Source organism: Odontesthes bonariensis, chromosome 19 (genome assembly GCF_027942865.1).
Source record: "Odontesthes bonariensis isolate fOdoBon6 chromosome 19, fOdoBon6.hap1, whole genome shotgun sequence".
NCBI classification, from domain to species: Eukaryota; Metazoa; Chordata; class Actinopteri; order Atheriniformes; family Atherinopsidae; genus Odontesthes; species Odontesthes bonariensis.
The window spans coordinates 13,024,915-13,050,354 of NC_134524.1; the positions used below are offsets into that span (position 1 = coordinate 13,024,915).

At 38.1% G+C, this 25,440-nt stretch overlaps 1 protein-coding gene across 31 annotated transcripts in view; it reads left to right on the top strand.

The window, feature by feature from the left end:
• Positions 1-25,440, top strand: part of LOC142369208 (receptor-type tyrosine-protein phosphatase delta) — a 377,816-nt gene that overhangs the window by 313,075 nt on the left and 39,301 nt on the right. For 10 of the 31 annotated variants that reach the window (XM_075451481.1, XM_075451493.1, XM_075451486.1 and 7 more), the window contains 6 exons: positions 626-767; positions 18,460-18,648; positions 19,782-19,790; positions 20,511-20,528; positions 22,550-22,660; positions 23,843-23,854. In XM_075451481.1, coding sequence (XP_075307596.1) covers positions 626-767; positions 18,460-18,648; positions 19,782-19,790; positions 20,511-20,528; positions 22,550-22,660; positions 23,843-23,854 — 481 coding nt within the window. The remainder of the gene's footprint in view (positions 1-625; positions 768-18,459; positions 18,649-19,781; positions 19,791-20,510; positions 20,529-22,549; positions 22,661-23,842; positions 23,855-25,440) is intronic. The other 21 variants (XM_075451492.1, XM_075451494.1, XM_075451507.1 and 18 more) reach the window with 4 other exon arrangements.

Sequence of the window (25,440 nt, forward strand, 5' to 3'; positions counted from 1 at the left end):
ACCACTTCCTCACCTCATGGTACAACTGTCCGTATCCGATTATTTAGCCACTTTTAACTGTTTGTGCTCGTTTCTGTCCCATTGACACAAACCAGTGTGATGCATTTTTTTCAGGGGATTAAATGTTAACTTTAAGAGTGGGACTTATTTAGACTTAAATTTTACTCTGCAACCAAATATCTGAGAAAAGATAAACATTACCCTCCCCATTCTTAAAGTTAGTCAGAAACATTGATTGCTTTACGAGTTAATGCACAAAATTAAACTATACATATGATTGAGTTAATTTCCTACAAGGAATCACAACTGGACACAATTGGATTTAATTCTTAGTTTTCTTTCAATCAAATATGCTCAATAACTACATATCTGTAAGTAATCTAATACCGCACAGATCCTTATGTACCTTTTGTTTACATGGACAGTTAATATCCACAAACGTACAAAAAAGATCACTTCACTGCAAGGTAGGGGGCAGCTTTTGTTTCTGTTATAGGAAATACATCATGTCAGTCACCATCAGTGTTATCAGACTGTCTTTTTTCTTTTATTTTCGGCTGAAGGTTCCCCACCCATTGTCAACAAAAAAATCTCCTTTAACATATCCTTTCTCTCGCACCTGCAGGTGATTGAGTTCGATGACGGCTCTGGTTCAGTGCTAAGAATTCAGCCATTACGCACGCCCCGAGACGAAGCCATATATGAATGTGTCGCCTCCAACAGTGTTGGAGAGACGAGCGCAACTACGAGACTCACTGTTTTACGTGGTAGGTCCTCCTCAACAACCTCAAAAGAAAGAAAAAAACACACACACACAACCACCATTAACATGCACTTCTCTCCCAGCTAACGCAGGTAAGGTTGTATTTATCAATTTATCGGACTGTCCTTTTCTCACTGTAGCTCTGCACAACCAAGCCTAATTTAAATCCCTGGTTACACTCACGTTGTATATCTAAATTGATAAGATTTAGTCCATTAGCTTTTTAGCCAAATAAGTTTCCGTTTCTAAGTGACTTAAGTCATTTGCATACAGATTCCTGACACAATAATTAAGATGCCAGTTAAATTATGCAAATAGCCATCCTTTCCTAGCCTGGAGTGGTTTAATGAAAAAGCTCGGCAATAATTTTCAAATCAGTCATTTTTCATCTCTGTACTTCAGCTTTGATATTCATTTGACCGTGTAGAAAATCAAGCAGTGTATTCTCATGTGATTAACAAGCATACTGTTTATTATTTAAAGCAGTATTCCAGGAGCAGGTTTAGTCGTTATCTTCCTGTGATCAGTGGCTCAGTCTCTTTTTTAGACAAACATACATTACAATCCAGGCAGGAAAGGTCAGGTGCTGTGTTAACTTCCACTGAGCAGCGACGACAGAAGTCAGGTGACACATATCAAGTTGGATGACAGTGTTTCTTTTATAATAAGCAATGAGCAAAATTTGATCTTGATTACACACAACATTCCTTTCAAAAGCAAATTTGTGGTGGCCCTGAGCTCAAAAGAATGCATAATATCTTTCTGAAACATGACTCATTTGGCTGTGAATGGAGAAAATGGCTTTAGAATAAAAAAAAAAGCCTTGGGCTGCTTGAATGAGGTGTGCTCCATTATGTTTCACAATTACTAAACATGGAAAATGAGTTCCCATTGAGAAGGGTGCTTCCATCCTATAGAAAAAGGCTGGCTTTGTGAGTATCTGAAGCCCCCCAACCCCCCTCCCTTGCTTCTTATCTCACCAGTGAGCCAACAAAAGGCCCTTTGCACTGTCTCCAGAGGCCGATTGAAAGAGAAAGGTGGCACGTTCACATGCAGTTCTCTCCTGTTTACTCGGCAGCACACAGTGAGTGTGTGTAAGCGTGTGCATGTGTGTGCATCCTCTTACTCACATGCAATACTGCACACAATTCCTCTTCCTTTTCATTCTCGCTCAGTCTCTATCTTCGCATTTCCCTTTCACACATACACACACCAGCTGATAGCTGAGGGACGGATAGAAGCTGTTCCTCCCTGCTCCACGGCCTAGCATTAGCATGTTTATTACTATTTCCATTTTGCTTCTCTGCACTCTCTCCTTTCCCATCAATGTATTGAGAGTGAGTAGAGGCCTATCAAGTACAAAAAAATAGAAAAACAGGACCAAGCCTTTTTTTTCTCATCCTCCTCTTTGGTCCAAAATTTATACTCCATCCCACTGCCTTCAAAAAATACAAAATACTGGAAATATGAAGAATTCATGTAATAATGTAATAATTGAAATGTATGTTAATTGTCTTGCTGTGATATGCCAGGAATTCAGTGTGAGCAAAGTGTCAACAGTAACATGATGCTTTTAAAAATAATAATAATATATTTGATACAAATAATTTTACAATTGAACTCTGGCTGTAATGTAATTTTGGATCTCAGCTCTCACACTGGGAATAACCTGAAGCACGGCTTTGTGAGGGCAAAACAATGACAAAAAATAGCTGGAGAGAGTATAGGCTTACCTCAAGAGTGCATTACATTGTCTTTTTAAGACTCAAAAGACAATAATTATGGTTCTGCTGGTTTGCAATGACATACTGCAATTTAAAAATAAATAAATAAATCCTATTTTTTCAGGTTTGCTCTGTCCTTACTTTGGCCATTTCAGTGAATACTTACTAAACTCACAAGAGTGTGATGCGGGATTGAAGAAATGGATAAGTTCGCAAAAAAAGATAAGCGCTTCTACACCAAGCCTAATACATAAAAAGTGACTGTTCATTTAGTTCATTTAGGCTCCAATGATCCGTGGAAATGACTGCAAAGCATCTGTTGTGGTAAGCTAGCCACAGGGGGTGATGCTTAATTCCATGAAGGAAAAGCACACTGCTGTAATTGCCATGTTATGAAGAGAGGGGACTTGAGGTGACAAATCCAAAGTACCAGGGGATATTAGTATTCGGATAGGCCTCAAACTTGATGGGAACAGCCATTAGTAATGAATTTCCAGGCTTAGAGAGGCGATTTGCATGAAAGGCGAACCCTGTAACGTAATGATGTTCTGAGTCAAATCTGCCAGGCTACGCCGTGAGGTACGGGTTGTCTTATTGGTCTTTTGTGTGCCCTCTGTTTTGATTAACTATGAGATGACCCAACTCATATGCGACTCATGCCTTGGAATTAGGCAAGTCTTGATTTGCTAGATATTGAGAATGACATGAAAGGATTGAAAAATTAAGATAAAGCTCATTTTGGATCTCATGGCTAGAATATGAGTCATATTTGTTTACTTTAACTATGTGGTTCTAAAAGATACTATATTTGCCTACACATATTCACTCGTGTCTATCATGTAACAATATTATCTATCAAAAGGCAATGATAGCACAGTTGGAAATCTATTAACAATGACTAAAGAAAAGAACCTGAAAATGTATCCAGAACACCTCTTGCGGGCTAGACTCCCTGCTAATAATAGTTCCAGCAGAACGATGTGTACATTTGAGTGCTGCAGTTCATGATTCAGGCATGATTAAGGATTTATATTGCATCTTCATACTCCCATTATGCTGTCAGCAGCCATTTCCTGTGCTCCACACACAAGCGAGCAAACTTGTGCAGCTGCGCACAACTTCACAGTAGGAGCAGAAAATGGGAAGCCGCTCTGCTGTAACGGAAAAATAGAATGCATCATTTCCATTTGATTGGAATGCCGCAACAGAGCGGTCAAAGCTCTATAGTTTTAGATGAATCGTTCTACTCACAACAAAAAGGTTTCTACACAATCAGTGATTACTTAAAGACAATTTATGCACTCGATCTTTGGGAAAAGCTGTCTGCTCTAAATAAAAACAGAAATTCATTCCAAACTGTGAAGCCTGATATTCCTAAGATGTGCAGACTTTTCTCCACCACAAAAATGAAAAAGGTGAAAAGTTGATTAAAATAAACCTTAATTTGCAGGTCCTAAACACCATATTTCATCTGTCTGCTCTTGCACCTATTCAAACAAGTGCAGCATGCAAGATGAAGAAAAATTGGTCTGCATGCTCAAATTGCTTTAGAAGATAAATGCTGTGTCAGTTGTCTCAGACTGTTGGAGCAAATGTAGCACTTGGATAGAAGCAAGTGACCATTGTTAAATTACTGTGTTCACGATCAGTGGCTTGCAAAAAGGAGAGGAGGTAGCCAAAAGCTGCTTTACAATTCTTTGCTTTACTGGCAGGAGCTCCGTAAAAGGCAGGACCTGAGCTGCCGCGTGGAACATTCAATTTTGTCAGAGGAATACATTCAACCCACAAAAAACACTGCTTGGAAAACAAGCTTACTCACTGCAGGAAGAGTTTTTCAAACTTTTATGAACACATTTAACACAGGAAATGCAGATTTACCCTCCCACAGTATATAGGACAAATAAACTTCTTTCCACTTGTCACTTTGTACTCAAGAAGTACCAGTATTATGATCAGGGTTGCAGTTAAATAGATTGCCATAGACTATTTGCATCATTTAGATTTTCTATTAATCTTTTTCTCACTTTAGCATGCAGTAACATGTAGTGAAAACACCCGCACAGACAAACAGTCTATTATCATCATGTCCATTAGATGTTCATAAAAGATCTGCAGGCAGATTTATTGCTTAGGATTCGGCCAGTATTGCTCTGATGTTGATCTTCTCAATTCCCAATTTCACTCTCTCATATATCACAAAAATAGAGCATATAATGACAAGTTATTCATTATTCTAATTAAAAAGATTAAGTTAACTGTCTTCGCAAAAAATTATGTTTTCTTGGAAGGAAAAAAAAAGAAATAGATATAATTATCCCCCACAGAACCTTTATTACTAACAGTGTGGTTTATCATAAGAGCCAATCAGTATCTACATAATACTTCATAAAAAATAAATAACAACCGCCAGCTAGATGGATGTTAACAGTCAGCAACGTATGTGAGAAAACATCTGCTGGGGTTACATGGTATTTTTACCGCACTCTGACCATGATGGATAGCTCGGCACATGTTGTGGCTCTATGGCAATTTTGATAAAAGTAAACACAAAATCCAAAATTGATAATTATTGATTGGGACTAATGAGGTATGCATTCTCTCATAATTCCACTATCGTCCACAGTGATCTCAGAGTGCAGGAAGTATAATAAGGTGATGAGTGATTTTATAATGTAAATACTTTTTCACACCTTATCATGTGTAAAGAATTAAAAACAAACGTGGAAGTGAAAAATGCGGGCCTGAAAGATTTGGAAAAATATTTCTGCTTTTATGAGATCCAATAGATAAAAGTACAGCCTAAAACCTAAGTTTTATAAAGTGCAAACCTTCATCAATAAGTGCCTCAGAAGAATCCTGAACATATACTGGCCAGACAAAATCAGCAATAAAGACCTATGGACAAAGACCAAACAATTACCAGCAGCAGACGAAATTGGGCGAAGAAGGTGGAGATGGATCGGGCACACACTACGCAAACCAGCGTCAAACACCACCAGACAGGCTCTGACTTGGAACCCTCAAGGGAAGAGAAACAGAGGTCGGCCCAAAAACACCTGGCGGAGGGATCTCCAGGCAGACACCAAGAGGCTGGGAGGCACCTGGTCGCAGATAGAAAAGAACGCCAGTGACCGAAAACTCTGGAGGACCCTTGTCGACGGCCTATACCCTGGAAAGGGTGCCAGGCATAAATGAAAAAAAAAAAAAGACTAAAACCTAAGTCAACATTTAATAGTGCTCACAAGATCTTTACATTTTATTGGCCTATTAAATGATCAATATTACCAGTTGCCGCTCCCGTACATATTGCTAACAGGCTCAGTGAGGCATAATCATCCATTCTGATCCCTAATTAACAGAAAGATTTCCAGATCAAAGACTGCATGTAAAATATTAATTGCATGAAAGTATAAATTGTACCCACAACGTAATAAATTCATAACTTTAAGTATTTTTGTGGCCTAACCTAAAAAAACAACTGAAAACGGTAAGTGTGTTATGAAAATGTTTTTAAAACTTCAGTAGGATCTCAGGCACCTCTTAACCTTAAATACTTGAGAGATTACGTGTCACAACAGCCACTTAACTTAACGGTGCCATTGACGTCTATAGACGTCAATTTAAAAAAAAACGTTCACTGCCAAAGACGTCTATAGACGTCAATTGCGTTTTTTAACGGAGCGGGCTGGGGGACAATCTAGCGGAGTTCGTCACTAAATCTTAGGCTTGTAAACACTAAACAGAGAATATACTGGCAAAATTACCCGCTAGGTGGCAGCAGTGCCACTTTGCACAAAAAAAAAAAAGAGCTCGTTTTCTCCATTTTTTGGGTCAAACAGCTGTTTTTGGTGAAACCAACCTATGTTCTACTGTCTATTACTAAAAGACTGAAAATGGTAGAAACAAACTTTTTTTCCTGATCAAAGAAGAGAGTCTACTCTTTCTTTTGGTAATTTCGGTGTGTACATAGTCATAAGACACACTTTTCTGTGGGTCTTGGAAAATCAGTCAAAATACTGAAAAACACTTGGCAGTATGGGTGTCTCTGAACTGAAAATGGCTGGCAGCCAATGAGTTAAGGGGCTGACAAAATATGGATCATGTTCTCACAGTCTCAATGCCTCTATTTAGTAACTTTAATATTTGCCATGCATGCTGACCATCTTTACTCAGTAACTTATACTCTGAAATTGTGTAAACCAAACACTTGAAACCTGATGACAGCAATGCATGCAGCTGAGCAGAAATCCGTCAACGGGACGACACCTTGTACAGAAAAGTCACCCAATGGTCACCTCCCTGCGGTGAAAGGCTGGGCTGGTACCAGTGAACTCTATGGAATAATATGATGCATTTTCATTCAGGAATATTTCATTGGCCAGATGAGAGGGAACACAAGGTCATGAAACTAGGAGTGTGCAAGTCTGAGCCAGGTAGTCGAGGGGTGCTAATATTAGAAGCTTTGATCTTAGCTGCACTCAGAAGTAATTTTCTACTAGATTAACTGGATACTGCAGGGTCATCCTTAATGTATCTAACGATCTTGAGAAACTTCTCAAGCTCTGTAAGTGTGCTTACTAATTAGAACCAAACAAATTTGGAGAAAAGTGATGTAGAAAGAAGGGCATGAGATGTCTCTACATCATCATATTCAGCATTGCAAAGATAAGTGTTGTTATTAATTCCAAGAGAATGGAAGACACAATGTTCAGTATTCTTGTAATTCATCAGCTTTAAACCAAGTTATCAAATCTTAAAACATGGGAACGTGGCTGTTTTCATATTAAACCAACAGTCATCATCTCCCACAGTCATATTTGGTGGAGAATGCTTGTCTGCTGAAGTTGTAAAGCCTGAAATAACCTTATTTTCCATTAGGGCTCTTTGGAAGCCAAAAGGTCCTCTCTGCAGGCTGTTTGCAAGCATGAATAATCTCTATACTCCCTTCTCCTGTAGAATGCTTTTAGCTATATAAATTATTAAAATGGCCGGTTCTACGTTTTCCCTTTCTCAGAAAGAAGACAGCTTGTATTAAGTTGGTTTCTTCTGACATTTATACTGCACATAAATAAAATGAGTATGTCTTAGTTTGATGATACCATGTTCAAATGAAGTCCCAAGCAATGAATAAAAGCGATAACTGTCATGTACACGATTCTAAAAGTGATTAAAGTTCTGAGGATTTTGTAGAAATATTTGGACAAGAGATGAAATTAAATGTTGCTTGTAAAGTAATACTTTAACCAATTTTCATACACTGACTTTTCAGTTCCAAAATTATATGTCATGTGACAATCCACAACAAGACATCAGAAATGCCTGTTTCACCAAAATAACCCGCTTGCTTCTGAATGTATAGTACACAAAGCTTAATGAAGCAACACAGTGTCTCACGGTTTTGCCTTCTGTCTTTTTTCCTGCCCGGTAGGAAGACTCACCTAGTTGCTGATATTCTCCCGAGCCCCTGCTGACTCCAGCTTCTGGTCTCCGTCTTTATAAGCTGCCTCTGCTAAAACAAAACAAATGAAACTGCCTAAATAATTAAGTTTTATTTCATGATCAATGTTGACACATCAACATGTACTTTATTAAATTTTGAAAAATCAAACATCATATGGTCATCCCCAGTAGGTGTTGAGAGAATAAATATACAATGAGTAAGCTTTAAACATAAAAATGGAACAGATGTCTGGCAGTATATGCTTCTAAGTGACAGGAGCGTTGGTGAAAATGGAGGCGTCTCTAAGGAGATGGTAGTGCGTGGTTGTTTATATATTCCTTTCTACTTCCTCTTTATTTGTGAATGTTTAATGCACTCAAGAGGATCAAATGAGGGTAGAAGGACTGTTAAGAAAAAGCTAAAAAAAAAAAAAAAAAAGGAGAATAGGAAGAGGAAGGTAACTAGCATGCATTTTGTGGAGTTGAGAGACTTCAAATGACATCCATTTTAGGCGTGTGTTTGGCAAATAGATAAAAGCATTGTGAAATAGTGTTCGCCTTCCTCGAATGAATATTACTAATAACAAAAAAGCTGATGGCAAATAAGATGACAGGAGCAGAGTTTTTTTTGTGTGTTTTTTTTTTTTTTTTCTTCCCAAACTAAATAAATCGGGCTCGGGTTTAGGAAGTAAATGGAATCATTGCTCAAGGTAACGACCAGTAAATGGAATATGCAAAGTGGATAGCTTAAGAGGGAGCAAAAGACAGAAGGGAGAGATGAAGGGAGACAGAGGAAGATTTAGTGACTCCTAAATATACAGCATCTTTAATGTCTCAAATGAACTGGATAATACAGTGGAAATGTGAAAGACAGGACTGTAGGTAAGGGAGGTCTTGAAATCTCCTTTTATACCTTTGCCTGAGGTAATCTTTACCCAGAGCAGTACATCTGCCTGAGCTGACGTGCAACAAGAAGAGAGAGGGGGTATTTGAGCGTAAATGGCGCTTTGTGTCTGGCTTCCTGCCTGCCTTGCTGCTTGCCCAGCCAGGCCTGTAGAGAAAGGCCCCTTCTCCGCCCTTCCTGCTTCATCTCTCCTTTTCATCTCCCTCTTTACCCATCCATTTTAGCACCACCCCTAAGGGGCATCCGACACTAACACTCCCTCTCTGCTTTCATTCTCTTCCTCCCACTCCCTTCACTTATGTTGTAAATGGAGGAATATCACAGCTAATCCGTCATGTTTATGAATGACATGAGGCCTACGGAGAGTTGGGGCGCCTTGCCAGAAGTGGTGTACATCTCTGTTGCATGGCCTCCGCTTGGCTGATCCAATCTGCCCCAGCAGTGATGGCAATAAAAAATGTCTATAGGGGTTGGCAGGCTTGGAGGAACACCGGGCTGGGTCATTTTAAGGCTCTTTAAAATCATACCCCAAAACTTTTTCATTAAATTCTGTACACATTCTAACTTAAATCCCAGGAAATATTTCTCTATGAAGTGCACTGCATGAAAGTTGTAGACAAAAGCATTTCAACATGTTCCAAGAATATCAACAATATGGCTAGTCACATTGGAGAAACAAAGAAAAGTGGTTACATAAAGTTGTTCTCATGTTGTGGGATATAAACAGTGAGATTTCCCCCCCCCCCAGTACAATCCACACAATTACTAAAGAATACAAATTATTTCACTTGGACCAGAGTATGTTGAATTTGGAATTTTACAACTAGTTCTTCAATGTCATTTAGAATGAGGAAAGCTCAGTTTGTTCATCTGTGAAGGTTTTTCTGGGGGAAAAAGCCTGATGATTAATAAGATTGATTTTACAATGGTTCCCTCATAATCTCAGGCATTAGGTGAGGGATTTTTAGTGACAAATAGGCAACATTCAATTAATTACACGATCTCAAAGAGGATTTATGGAAGAAACAATCAGTGCAGGGCAAAGGGGGAGAGGATGCCATTTTTCACCCAGACAGACTGCTATGAACCTTTGGTTTGGAGAGCTTTCTGTGCCTTCACCTTCCTCCCTTTTAAGTATCGTTCCAATTCATCATCACAAGAGTTTTAAAGAACATTCCAGATAGTATTTCACAGCCTATTCCAACTTTACTTCTTAAGGCAACAAGGGTAAAATAAAATTTTAGTGGATATTCAATGGTCCCTTGCTGTCAGCCCTAGGGTGTTAAGCAGTACTCTCAGAAAGACTGTATTTGTTCAGCAAATTACTGAACAACCTTTTAGAGGCACCTAGCCAGGAAGACCTAATGCTACTTTGTGACGGTCTGGGAGTGTTTCTCTAAAAAGTATTACAGTAAATTGAAATTAGCAGTTTGAGCCAAAAGTGGCCTACTCACAGTAATACTCATTAGTGTGTTCTGTACCCGTAGAATAAACTAATAGGCTAAACTGAAGCACATTTTCCTCAGCCCAGCTACGATCGTACTACTGATTCTCATAAAATAGCTATTTTCTGCACAAAATACAGTAAGGAAGAGCACTTTGCCAAAATATATTTCTGGATTTCTGAAAACCCTAATGTGGTCTTGGTTATTGTTTTTCCACCTGAAACCTCACCTTACAAGATTTTTCCTTAGTATCTTTACATAAAGCTTTCTCACAGACACACTGATGAAAAAAAGAAAGAAAATCCAAGGGACCACCGACTGAATGCTGTTTTTAAGCTTTGAGCAGCATTGATTTTATAATGACTACAGAAACACACGGTCATGCTCAGTTAAGATGAAGGGATCATAAGCTAGTAAACACGAACTTTCCAGCAGTCTGCAACATACAAATGTTCAGTTTGACCTGCAAGTTCTGCAGAGATGCAGCCGTAAACCTACACTTGAGTGTCATTAGGAATTTATCATTCAATTAGATTTTTTTATTTCTAAAGTAAGGCTTTTGAACAGTGGCCTCAGACATATAATTCAGATGAGCTTTCCCTTTTGAGCTCCTCAGAAGTCTTGTCTAGTCTGGGCAATCTTATAGACCCCGTCAGTCTAAGTACATGCCATATCTTAAAACAGTTTTAAGGTAGACTCAGAGGTCAGCAGCCTTTATCTGTTAAAAACAATGCAGGAGGGTAAATTTCAGATTTGTTCCACACCACACAGTAGTACAAGGAAGTGCTGAGCACTTTGTTTTCCATTATTGGATTACTAAAGCAATATCTAGCCAATGCAGGTGCCAGGAGGCTTATTTGGGGAATCTGGCTCAGAGGAAACTCTCGGGTAAAACCTAATCTTATTTAGACCGGACAACACATGTGCCAAACAGCACTGGGATGTATCGATGAGATAAATACAGGCTTTGGATTCTCTGAGGGCATTAAGGAAAAATTTAAACATCTCAGTTCCTCTTCCCTTCATTTCGCTCAGCAGTGTATTTACACTCTGCATGCTTGTTTGACTTGTTGCTTATTAAATTAATGGCTGTACCCACGACTCACAAACGCTACTTTATTACTTTAATGTCAAGGGTAATCACATTCACTTGCATCTCGACTATTCCAAGTATTCTACCCAAAGTAGTGCCGGGGCAATCATTTCCTGAAAATGGAGATATGTATGGCGTAGTATTTATTTATTTTTTTAATAAAACAACACCACATAGTTCTACAGCGTTTCTGTTCAGTCCCGAGGCTGCCTACAGCAAGGAATGGAAATCATAAATCTTAGTTTTTTGGGTTTTTTTATGGTTGGGGGGGCTTGTGGGAAACAGAAAGTAAGACAATTACATTTGACTTCACAAACAATGTTATTTCAATAAGATGTGTATATTAATGGAATCAAGTGGGAAGGAAGAAACAAGTGTGGAAAGCTTTGGCACCAAAATATTACTTTACAAGGTATTGACCATACCTTCACATGTGAGGACATTCCTACAGTTCAGCCCTTGTAACACTCAAAAACTCAAACAAAGCCAGTGAGGGGATGTAAAACTTTCAATGAAAATTGAGGGGAAAAAAGAGAATGAGATTGTCCTAAACCAGTGATCAAAAATGAATGTGTGGAGTCTCCTCTGCAAACATTTATTAGAAGAATGATGGATGGACTGTTTAGTAAAGCTGTGGAGGTCCAACTCTGAGACTGTTCCACCAAGCTGCGGGTAGCTGATAAAGTCAAGGGTGGGAACAGATTTAAAACCTGTCAATCATTAGGTGCTAAACTGTAGAAGTACACTTTTTTACCACAGCATAAAGTGGACCCTGTAAATGGAGCAAAGAAATCAATTATAAAACAGAGAGTGGGAAAGAGAAAAATAGAACAGATGTCGTCATAGAATTGGCACAAAATGGAATTGCTGCTTTCCTTTGTTAATCAAGAGCTCTTACGTTTGGTTGAGTAATTTTGTTTGTGTGAAAACAAAAGCATAATTAACAGTTCCCTCTCCCATGCCAAAGGAGGAAAAAAATAATAATTGAATATGTCAGTGGAACAGGAGCTGAACAGAACATTTGTTGAAGAGGACAGGTTGTCTCTGAGCAGATGTATGATTGAGGCTTGGAAATCAAGAAAAGAAGGGAGAACTGAGCAAATTATAGCAGATACTGTTTCTCTGTTAACATGGTCTCAATAAACAAGCTCATTTTAGAAAAAGAAAAATTGTGAGCATGGCTTTCTTTTCCCTTTTTTATAACTTCTGAAAACTTTCTGAAAGAGTCAGTCTAGACAAGCTAATGCATTCGCAAAGCAAGAAAAAAGTTAATTCCAAACAATGCTCTTGTATTCAGTAAGACCTTCTGTGTGATTAACACGATAAGCACTTTCTGATCTCCTTTCTCACTTCTCCTGGATTTTTGAGTGGAAAGAGCTTCAATCAGTGTCCCTAAATTTCAAATTATAGGATATAGTGTGGTGGGAAAAAATGAGTTTGGTTCATGCTGCTTAGAAAAATAAGCAGTGCTGTCATATTCCAACAGATTTTTTTCCCCCTTTTTTCTTTTTTTATTTCCTGGTGTATGTTTCAGAGGAGCTAGTGAGAATCAGACTGATTTCAAGCTGGGAAAAAAAAAAACAAAAAAAAAACAATTTAGTACAAAGGAAAAAGCATTTCATAATGTCGTGTAACAGTGTCAAACTTGGCTTCTGGCCTAAATTGCAGCACTTCCAGGATCTTGGGCTGAGGCACGATACCTAAAGAACAATACGTCTCGACACCCATTTTTCTCCTCTGTGCCACAGCAAGTGACCTGTGACAGCCTCTTTGAGGAGATTGTATCCACTCAAATAGGTCCAACAAATATATCTTATTATGGCCTGCAGGGACTTTCCCTGAAGAATAACCTCAACTGTGGGGTGAAAAGTCTTGTTCCGCTTGGTGAGAAAAAGGTCGGACCAAATCCAATCCTTGTGCAGCAACCACAGTACTAAAGCCAGAATGTGACCAGAGAGGTTTATGTTTTCATGGTTTCACTTGGAAACCAAGCCATTGGTGCAACAAAGTCTAACTGGATTATTTTTGGAGCCTAGTTTGTTTTTAGTGTGATAAAAGATCATCCATCGCTCATGTAATCAATGTGACTTAATATTTGCACTTCATTTCCTGACTATTGTATTCCTCTGTGTAACACCCTGAAAAAGGAATGTCTTTATTCCGAGAACATTTTTTTAGACATCCCCACAGCCCACTGTGTAAATCTTAATATATTTGATAAAGAAGCTGTCCAGTTTATTCTACATTAAGCTCAAATACATTAGCAGAGCATCAGTATGTGGCAACATTAGTTCACTGCAAACCAAAAAAACAGGTTGACCGTGCTACGTTTATATTTCTAGTAACCTAATGAAGGTGCTAAATAGGAGAAAAAGAAAAATAGGCTTTAAATTTTATGTCTGTACCCAGTATCACACTGCTGTCCACGTTTGAATGCGGGTCGAACTGAGACAGACACCTTGTATCTGCTTACCTTATAAACATCAAGCTTGATGCACACTGCAGCAGAGTGCAACTAAATAAGGAAACGCGTTAACAACTGAATACCTCAATCTGTTAAGACTCTGTTAAGGTTATTTAATAAAAATATTAGATGTATATATTGCTTCAGTTCGTCACTACACTTATTACACAGTAGGTTTGTGGTTTACTTTGATCCAAGTCTGTGTATGTTGGTGACGAGAGCATTATGATGCCAAATTGTGCACAATTTATTGCTGCACTTCAGCAACATTTTGGAAACTGCAATGGCCACTGTTGTCATACAAAGAAAATGTGATTTCACTTATGCTCGTATTTTGTGCGAGTGATCAATAGATATAATCTGCTAATGGGGTGAGTTTATGTCCAACGGCCTTATGTCTTCTGGAAAAATCTGCTCACTGAAGTACTTTCTGAGCCAATGTCCTTTTTATACTCATCCAATACTTGGCACTACACACTCATATGGCCTGATAGCCTGGTAGTGGCTAATGTGTGCAAATTGTCATTGGGAGTCTTTTTATATCAAGCACCAGTGCTCAGCACTTCTTTAGAAGGTGACTTCAGCATTTCTTTCCCTTCCATCTCATTTAGTGTGTAGATCCATTGTTGAATATACAGTATGGGTCTATAAAGCAGAAACTGCCCTTGTCTTTAGTGTCCTTGAGATTGCAGTCTTCAGCGAGGTAGAATAGGGAAGCAAATATGCAAGAACTCTTTCTATTTTTTTTTAAGTAATCCCATCTTTCGCTAATGATATATATATTCATTCATAGGGCATATTTCCATGATATGTTAAGGTCATACAGCCTATGGTGTATCAACCAGGCTATCCCTGCATTTGGTATTTTTTATCAAGAGGTTTTAGCCAAACCCAAATCAAAACTGTCACCGGTAAAACAACATCTATGTTGACACTGGAAAGAGAAATGATGATTCATATCCTTGTCAAATACTTTATTTTTTTACTTTATATAGGCTATCGGGTATATAGATTTAAGAGGCATTTTTGATCATAACATGTTCAGAATTCACTTAAACATGCATAGATTTTGAAGTCAAAACAGACTCACTTTACTTTACTGATTGCAAAACAATTGTGTTTACTCTCATGAATGGTCACGGTCATCTCCTAAAAGCCTATTCTTACCCTAGAAAAAAATTGGTTAACCCCATCCAAAACATTCCAAAACAAATAGATTGAGGTACAACTAACTTTTCCAATTTACCACTCTTATTACAAAGCAGCTCAGAGCTCCTGAAGTGGTCTTAACGAAGGAGCCCCTTGGTGACAGTTTATTTATATTGCAAACCAGCCTTACGATTGTTGGTGAAAATGCAAACGTAGCACACAAGAAAAACATCTAGCCACTTGGTCCCAGCTTGATTAATTATTTCAATCTTACTTTTAATGCTTTGTCAATAATCCACGTTTTCCAAAAAACGTACATATGTGATTAAACAGTGATTAATCTGATTTCATTTGAGTCTCTTGGCCTTCTAAGGACAATGCCGCAGCAGCTCTGTTGACGTGAGTTGTTAATCACAGCACGAGCTACCAGATGTGTTCAATTTCCGTCCCTTTGTTTATTGTCACAATGCTAATTCACTTCACTGTGAAATAAATGAGAGTACAGCTCAAAGCTGCAAGCAGCTTGAGAACACCAAAATACTAGTGTTTATTTTATCTCAACCACAAGATCTGTGTGAGAAAAGTTTTCAGATACCACGCCGTTGATGTCAAGACTTTATGGCAATTTTCAATGAGCATGAGTTTACAAAGCAACTGGGGTAAAGTGACAATGCATTCAAAAGGCCAGAAACCCCTGGAACAGATCATTCATTTTAAATGCAGTGTCTTGAGTCACATCAGCTGCCTTGACTGAAATTACAGGCTAGCTTCATGTCACACTCCTTCTATTGGAGGGCTAAGATGGGTTTGGTAAGCGTGCCTTTTGTTCGCTTGATTTCAAAACTTCCCTTTTTTGTTTTGTTTTAATAGAAAATTCTGAAGTTAATCTCTGTTGTACATCAGGCATAAATACAGGGTCCTGTTTTTTAAAAGCTATCTTGATGACTGAGGTCACACCATTGGCCTTTTTAAAATAATTTTATCCCTCACTGTTTTCCTTTTCTCCACAAAGCTGAATAACTAGATACATCACATAGCGCTGCATGAGGAGGTCCTAAAGGACACCTAAATTATGATCTCCCAAACTCTTTGTTTTAGAACACGATGTGATTTCACAGGAGTTTCTCTTTAGTTCGCATGGATTGTAACATCCAATTACTATTTTCACACATCTATGCTTGTAGGCTTGCTTCTGGCTATTGTGTTTGATCAGGTATACCTTTGACTCACTGTGGAATCAACTAATTGTCTGTTCGACCTTGAACAGGCTGGAGGGAGCTTGGACAGGACCTACCTTGTACAATTAATTAATTTCCCCTCCTCTTTGTCTCTCACCATTTGAATGAGCTGTACAGTTTCTTTAAAACTATTCTTTTAATCCTTGTACTTCAGATATTGTAAACTATCATCATAAAAAAAAAAAAAAAACTGTTTTACAACTGGGCAGCCTTTAAACCCTTGTGTTGTTCATGTTTGCCAAAGTCCAAAAACAGCACTAGAATAGACCGTACGTAACCATATGATCTAAATTAATCTCAAATGAATAGTGGCAAAAAACAGTTTTCCTAAAATTTGTCCTGTCCTTCAGCTCAACTTTCCCGCATAATTATGATGTGAATTAAATATGGCCGCTGTATGTCTGAGGGGAATTAACTAAGTACTTGTTGTTTTTAATGAGCAGCAATTTTGTGCCAACAGCAAGCAAACACAATGCCAGACACCTACAAACTTTTAACAAGAGTAATGCTGGAGCATCTCTCGTTGCCTTAATGGACAATAAAAGGAACAAATAGCATGCTGTTCATCATGTAAAGGAGTTGCAGAAATGGACCATAAGGAGACATAGGCCAATATGTCTTGTTTAAATAACAGCCAATAAAATGCCCATCTTTAAAAGTATTGGATGCCATATATGGGATTAAAAATGAGTAAGACAATTGAAAAAGCTGAAAAGCAATGTCTTTTTTTTTGTTTGTTCCATCCCTTCTTCTCTTGTTTTTATCATTTGCTATGGACCCGTGTGTGTCTTTAATAAGGTAATAAATGAAAACGTAAAGTCATCCATCACACATCGGTTCAGGCAGGGACATGGGGTTGCATTGGAAAGTTTTGCAGTTCAGTCTGAAGTCACTCGTTTATAATACAGTCTTATTTCTGAGAAGATTTATCCGTGGAGGTGGTTTCTTATGCCAGATACCCAGAGGCACTGTTGGAAGGTAGCCATGTTTGACGTTCTGCAGCATGCAGGCAATGGCATCTCAAAGCTGTTTACAAACTGATGACGCCTCATGAAAATTTAATGGAGAAATAGTTTCCAAAACAGTGGCGTTTACGAAAGCAACGGAAGACATTAATTAGCCATATCACAGCAGGAAAAGGAAGACTTGAAGGTGCACATAAACCTTGCTGGAACTGAAAATAAGCAGATCTTGTTTTGCAGGTTAACACTTAGCTAACACTACAGAGAGGCAGGCAATTTGCAAACAAGACTGCCTTATGGTGTATGGAATATTCCAATCTGCAGCCTTTTAGAAATCCTTATTTTCTGCAAGCTATAAATACGTACTCTTCAGAGTGGTGAGCTTCAGACAAAGCTGCTTCAGGCTTTGCTTTTCTTTGTTTTACTAAAAGAACATATGTGGAGCAAAGTGCACTGTGAGTTATCTTTTTTTTCACATCTCAAACGGCAGCAAGACGTAGCCCGCCCTTGTTCAGTCTGAAAATTGAGACACAGGCGGGAACAAGACAGCACAGACAACACAGCAAAGCCACCTGCCATCATCAAAGAACATCAAAGCTCCACCTCTCCCGAATGGATTTGTAGCCATTGTGGCTGTTTCCCGTCTCTTCCATCACAACAGAAAGAGTTTGACATTTTGGAAAATGCATTTATTAGCTTGTTTGCCCAGAGTTATATGATAACAATAATACCTCTCATATCAACATCTTCTGGCATAAAAAGGGTCACATGATATTACCACAAGGAGAGGTTGAGTTTAGCTTTGCAGAAAGACTCAAACAGGGAGTTATACCTCATCTAGCAATGTCAAAAGCTCATCAAAAGCTCACCATATTAAATCATATTCAGTTTGTTTGATTCAATCTAGCCGTTTCCCTGGCTGTCATTCAAATTGATTCAAGAAGAAAGCCAGCAAAGACACCAAATAAGCTTCAGTTTTCAGTCTCACTATTAACACCAGACCAATATAAGGTCATTTCAGCAGCAAGTAGAAAAAAAAGTGCAATAGAAAAAGCAGAAAAGGCAACATGTCACACACTCAAAAGGAAATAAGAACACAGTCCATTGCACATTAACAATTACATTTGGCTAAAGCTTGTCTTCAGACCTTATTCTAAAGCTATGCAGACTTTTCACTACAGTTTCCATGGGCTCTCGCCTTCACTAGCACCAGCTTTAATAAAGACCCTGGACATACTCAGTCTGACCTCTGCCACAATGTCTCCCACCTGTTTTCAGAGGACCAGCTGCCCCCTGGTTTCCCCACCATAGACATGGGCCCACAGTTGAAAGTGGTGGAACGAACACGCACTGCCACCATGCTATGTGCTGCCAGCGGCAACCCTGACCCAGACATCTCCTGGTTCAAAGACTTCCTCCCTGTCAATACTACCAACAACAATGGACGAATTAAACAACTCAGATCAGGTAGGTTCCCTCTGCTGAAAACTCACTCACCAAACAGGGAGTCCTCTTTCTTGTTTTCTTTTATCTGATGCGTTCCCCTTCTTATATACTCTGTCCTTTCATCCTCTTCTTCTTCCCATAATTGAACTTCTCATTTTGCTTTTTATTTCGTAGGTAATGGCATTGTTTCTACTATTTCCTGTTCTCTACTCTATGTACGGCCCTGTTGTGTGTTGTCTGTACAGTATGTGCGTCTCCCCTCGTCTTCCAGTGTTGTCATGGGCTGTTGGGATTGATCCCTTTCTGTGTTTGCTGGCTTACACCCTAACTTCTGTTGTCATTGCTCACTGCTGTGACTTTTTACAAGAAATTATTTTGGCATTTTGTGTTGACTTACTTTCCACTGCATTGGTGCAGTATTTTTTATAACCATTTACTTAATTTCTTATGTCTTTTTTTTTCTTTTTCTACAATTAAGATTTAACATTTGGCTTCATTCAGAACCTACAAAAGAGTGTACGAAATCTTAAAATAGGATGCAGAAAAGCAAATTAAAACTTGTTCTTTGGTATTTGTCCTAGAATAGAATTTTGCTTTGTTTTAGAGCTTTTTTTTGGGTTAAATAATTACAATTCTAAATGGGCCACAGTAGTGCATAAAACTTCATAAAGCTTGTCCCTTTCCCCCTCGATTCTTTAACTTTGTAGCCCCTACTTTAATGTTTTGATGCAAGACTTGTTTTTATTTGCCTGTGATACACCCCAATAAGCCCATCCACTCCAGTATCCCTAGTTTGATTTCAATTTCTCAAAAAAAGAAATTTTTCTATTTCTTACAAAAATGCTACCATAGCTTGCAGCTCTTTGTGCCAGCTAACAAAAACACAATAACATAACTCAGATTTTAAGTCTTGTCTGTTTGAACACCTGTCTTCACAGATTTCACAACTGTCCTTTGTTAAATCATCATGTTAACCTGACTTCCTTGCTGACTTGTTTTCAGTAGATCTGTGTCAAATTAACCCTTATTTCTAACATGCGACTTTGATTCACGTAGAGTTGCTAAAGCATTAACGAAACCTTGTTAACTAAACTTAAAGAATATAATCATATTCTTATGCTGTCTTTCTTCTCTCTATATTTTTAAATCTACAGAATCCTTTGGTAAGTGCTTAGCTCTAAAGCACACATCACCCCCACTAATTTCCATGTTCCAACAACTATTAAAATGCATGGCATGCATTTTACTAACAGATAGTTTAGTTTCAGGGCTATCACTAGAGACACACACTCCTCCCTTACCCTCACGGTGTTCAACTGTCCCACCACTGCCAGCTATAGTATCACTTTATCTTGAGATTATAATCACCAAATTTTAGTTTAGCAGTGTCATATACTGACATGAGTAATTATCTGTCCTCACATGTTTGTTCCTCACTCACTTACTCACGTATCTTTTAAAGCCAGCACCTTAGGTATGGATAGTTCACGAGCTTTAGGGAGGTGACCAGCTCTGCCTAGATCAGATCAAGGTCTGCTCTCAATCTCATATACAAGTCCTTAAAGTCTTTCCCTTCAGTAGATGATCTTCAGAAGCCATTGCCACTTCCAAAATGGTACCTCCTCTGTGGTACATCACTGTACAAGTTCTTCTCTCTGACCTATGATTTTTCTATGATGAATCCTGTCTTTTTTGCCAGTAGAGTACAGAAAAGTTCTTCCTCTCTTTACTCTCTTTCTCTCTCCTTTCTCTGTCCTGTAGTACCTTTATTTACATACCCTGTTAAATCTAATTTGATTCTTCTTCCAAAGCCCCCAGCCTCTATCTACTCGTACTAATGCTTCTTCTTTCTAATCTTATTTGCATTCATATTATCCACCCAGGTGGTACACCAATAAGAGGTAAGAGTGCTGAACTGACGTTCACAGAATGAAAATAATACAAATTCATTCCTGCTGTCAACCCATCCATTCACCCGAATCACCTCCATTTTTGTCCTGTTTACCAAGATCAAAACTCATTACGTTCATATGGACCACCCTTCTTATTTGTCCTATTTTGTTGACTAAATTTGTACTTCATCATTTCGTCTATGCTTTAATTACTCCTTTGTATTCTTGTTTCAAGAGCCCGTTTAGCTCAGTTGTGATATGCTTGCCCTGGCTCAAATAAGCATATCCAATGACAATTTTTTTTTTCCAAACTATTTTTACGTTCATTTTTGTTTTCTTTTTGACCATAGCGAATCATGTGTCCCTCTTTTTGTCCAACTAAAACAACCAAGCATTTTTTCCCCCTTAGCTGTTCTTGTTCAGCACAAAAAATATGCACAGATGCCGTGGAATCACGCAGGCATGCTGAAGACAACATTGCCTCCTCTCTGCTTTTTTCTCCCAAAGAATTCTTTCTATCTTTGCAAACTATTTTTTTTCCATTTCTTCTATTTGCTTTCCTCTCCTGTACCTCTACAAAAAAGCCCAAACAACCACTTTTTTGATAAAGTTTCTACGGTGCTTTTTTCCTCTTTCACCTATTTTTCTTACTTTTCTTGGGTTTGGAGACTATTTTACTTTTTGACTTTTTTTTCTTCAGGGTTTGGGAAGGCAATCTGTAGAGTCTGGCGAGGACCCGATTGGCTCATTTTTGCCGTGTGACATGGAGCTGGAGAGTTGTTGATGCATAAAGCCATTTTTCTCTGGGTCATGTGACACCACACTGCTGATCCCATTGGTGGATTTTTATGGGTGTCTTTTGTAGCTTTCAAAGCTAAAGCAGTGGTTGGTTACCTTCTTGTTGGCTCAGGCCAATATTTTGAATTTTGTCTTCTAATACAATTGCATTTTATTTTTCAGCTAAGGGTTGTCAGAAGGTTGTAAGTTGTGTCGACATACATTTCTTGCTAAGATTTGCACGTCAAAACTTTTGTTACAGAGGGTTATATGTTGGTTTTACCTTACATAATACTTCAAATACATTTTTTCCAGCTATATGAGCAGCATTTTTCAATTTTTGTATGGGCTGCATTTTTTTAAATTGTGACTTCCCCAAGGTGAAGTCCAAAATGAATACGTAGGGTGAATATTACAACTGATCTGTGATTGAATATGCTAAAATTCATACCTAAATTTCTTTCTTTTAATTGTCCTCCCTTGTTATGCTGCTTTTTTATACTGTAAACCTCTTTTGTTTGATCCATGTTTCCCTGAAGCAGTATCACTCATCCCCATATTAACCAGTCCAGTGACATGTTGTATTTTGATGGGCTTGCCCCTATTCTTTAAAGTAAAATTATTACTTTTTTGTTATCATTGGCACTTGGATGAGTGTCTTCTTAGATTTTATAATACTTTTCCCCTAAAGAGATCATTAACAAGGTTACCGTATTAGCTATACAATGCAGTTTAGATTTATATTCTGTTTACTTTACATTTTTATTAGGTTTACTAAGTGTTTTTCTTTTTGTCTATGCGTGTTGCTATTTTAGTTTGGTTAAGGGGAACAATATAGTTGTATTACAATGTCTTGCATGGTTATCAGTTGCGACTATCCCTCACTGACAGTAGGATTACAATGGAGGATCTCCATTTTATCTCAGGCAGTGGATCCAGCTGTGATACTGATTGAAGGATAAAGTCAAGTATAGAATGTTTCACGTAACAAATACAATAATGTAGTATTTTATCCAAGCAGAATTGAATTATTGGGATTATTGGATTATTCGTTTAATAATAACTGTCCTCAAACTGTCCAAACTACTAAGGTGTGAAAGGATAACGCAAAATTAGAAATTAAGGCGGCTAATATTGGCTTTCATGGGGCCAAACAAGCTTGTTGCTGTTTATTTTTGTCTTGTGACCTTGATGCCATTGGTGTTACTCTAACAACATACACTTCGCTACTCCATTTGTTATTCCCAACCTAGGTGCCCTCCAGATTGAGCAGAGTGAAGAGTCTGACCAGGGGAAGTATGAATGTGTGGCAACCAACAATGACGGAACCCGATATTCTGCCCCGGCAAATCTCTATGTCAGAGGTAGGAAGCAGGTGTTAACACCACTTGAATGCTTCTGTCAAACATTATAATAAAATTCTCTTTAAAACTTGTGAGGAATTTTAAATCAGCCAATAAAGTCTTGAGGGGCCATGTCCCGTGAAGCTATTGTAAGTATGCTTTGCTTTGGTTTATTTTCTGTTCCTTGCACTTGGCTTACCTGCACTGATTTGACCTACAATAATCATCTCTGTCATGCATTTCCGGCCTGTTCTGTTGATTATCCCGACTCTAAATCCAATAATTAGACTGCTTGCTCTGTTTTATCTACAAACTGCTTTCAAAACCTGGCTGCTGGAGGTGGTAAAGAGTGGACAGCCTTCTTTCATTATTTCCCACTGTATCCCAGCAGTGAAAAGATCCCTTTTTCCCCACTAATCAAGACTGAAAGGACAGCTTCAATCTCATAACTTTTGTTACAGAGTGTAGAATTGTTAAAAAAAAAAAAATAATGTAGATAAAGAATTTAGACTGCTTTGTAATAATTTCAATATATTGCAAATAACTTCACATGTAAAATGATCCTTTCTAAAAACATTGCTAAAGTTTCTGGTTGCTAAAGAGTTTTTTAGCAGATGCTATAAAGCACAGAGCCTGGAATCTGTTATTCTGCTAAAGTACAACTTTCTTGTTCTTTGGTAATCTTTTTTTTTTTTACATTTTTTGTACAAAAACCCACCATTATTAATTCCAGTGTAATTGTTCTTAGTTCTCAATGTAGACATTTGTGTGGTTGATATACATTATTTGAATTTTGTTCGATAAATTTTACACTGCTCTTCAGTCCTATGGTTAGCTTTAATATCCACCTACTACTAACCAGTTCCAAACTAAGATTATGCAAAATGTGTAATAATGCAAAAAATATACAGATTTTTTAATATATTCATAAGCTAACCACATGGCTTGGGCAGAGGATGTGTTAAACGTAAACATTGATTTTATTTAAAATGTTTGAACTCCAGCAGGTGAAACATTTTCTTTACAACCTGGGTGTCGGGGAGATTCGAGGGGCTCCCTGCACCTTTGACACTGAAGGTCCTTCAGATTGTTTGCGTAGCATTTGAACACCTTAAACATGGCCTTTTTACTCTCTGTGTTTCCCTTGTTTTTCTCCTTTCCTTATTTCATTTTGTTCTGCATCAAATTCCCTACATCCCTCAGAGCTACGAGAAGGTTGGTGTGTTTTTACTTTTTGAATACAACACAGTACAGAAAAAAGTTATTTTCCTTTTTGTTTTTTGGTCATTAAAACAAAACACTTCATAAAGACACTGAAATGGAAACAGATGCATTACCATAGCCTTTTTTTCCCCTCCAATTTTTGCTTCTATCAGTACCATTTCTTTTTTCCGTTGCACATTTAGTGTTCATGTTCCCATTGAGAATGCCCCTGCTTCTCGTCAGAATGCTTGACTATCCAACAGGTGGTGCATGTTTGCATCTTCGAGGTGGGACAGTGGGGACGGTATTTGCATCTGCCTGACGGTCTATTTGCATGTTCTCCCTTTTAATGTTTGAAATAGTCCTCCCTTTTTCCCAAACTTTACCCCTGTCAGTGTTCCTGCTTGTTTTTTTCTCATGACTTACAGCCCAGCAGACTATTAGGGTAAGAAGGCATTAAAAAGAAAACAGGAACTATATCGTTGAGGGTTATCTGCATATAGCCATTAAGCAATTTCCTTGTGGCACTCTCTCCAACTGAATTTTCTCATAGATAAAAATATGCTCAAGAAAAAATCCCTTCTTTGCTATAATTGGCACTAAAGTAAAGCATCAAGCTGTAAAAACAATCTTGCCTGCAGAGATTATACATTTCCTTGGATGAGGATGTTACTACTCAGGAAGTCATAAAAGAATGATGCATTTAAAGTGTTATCCACAAGTCTTGACAAATGTAATGATATTCAAATGAGCAGGATAATATTGTGTCTGTGGGGAGCTTGATCCAATTGGATATTAATTAAATATTGAGTGAGAGAAACGCTGTATTTAATAATGCAAGCAGTTCCCCTAGATTTCCTCTCTCGAGAGCTGCAGTTTGCTCAAGAGAATGGGCTTTGTGAATTAGTAGGCAGTAGGAAGTGCATCGTCTATGTTATAGTCAAGTATACCAAATAACTAATTAAAAGGCGATAGATATCAGTATCTAGATGATTTTGAGGTTCAGTGAAAAAATCTAGCCCAAGAAGTAACAGTAGAACAGTAATCCATTTCAGATGTCATGAGCAGTAACACTGACTTTATTTATAACCTGAATGCTCCCTTTTAGTTGTATAATATTACATGGTTGTCCCTGTCTGTTTGGTGCCTATGTTCCCTACATATCCACACAATTATGTAGACAAATCCTAAATAAGAAAACCTAAGGACAAACAATATGTTCAGCATTTGTCCTAAGATGTTGTTGCCTTCTTTTCTTTTCTGTTCCCCTACTTCCCCCCTGCTACACTTACAGCAGACTAACCCTCCATTTGCATCTTATGATACCTTTTTATTAGATATTTTACCCTTCAGCCCTCTCCCTCTCAACTCCCTTACATCGTCACCTCACAAAGTCTCAGATTATTCTTGAAAGCATGATGGACATAATGGATTGCTCCCCAATATAAGGCTGTCAGGCATGCACGTGTCCCTAATATTATAGGTTTAGGTTCACTCAAAATTGTAACTTCTTCTTTGTAATTATAGCCTTTCATCTTTTGATTTTGAGAATATTTTTATTAAATGTGTCAACTGTAGCTGTCAAATGATATGCAATT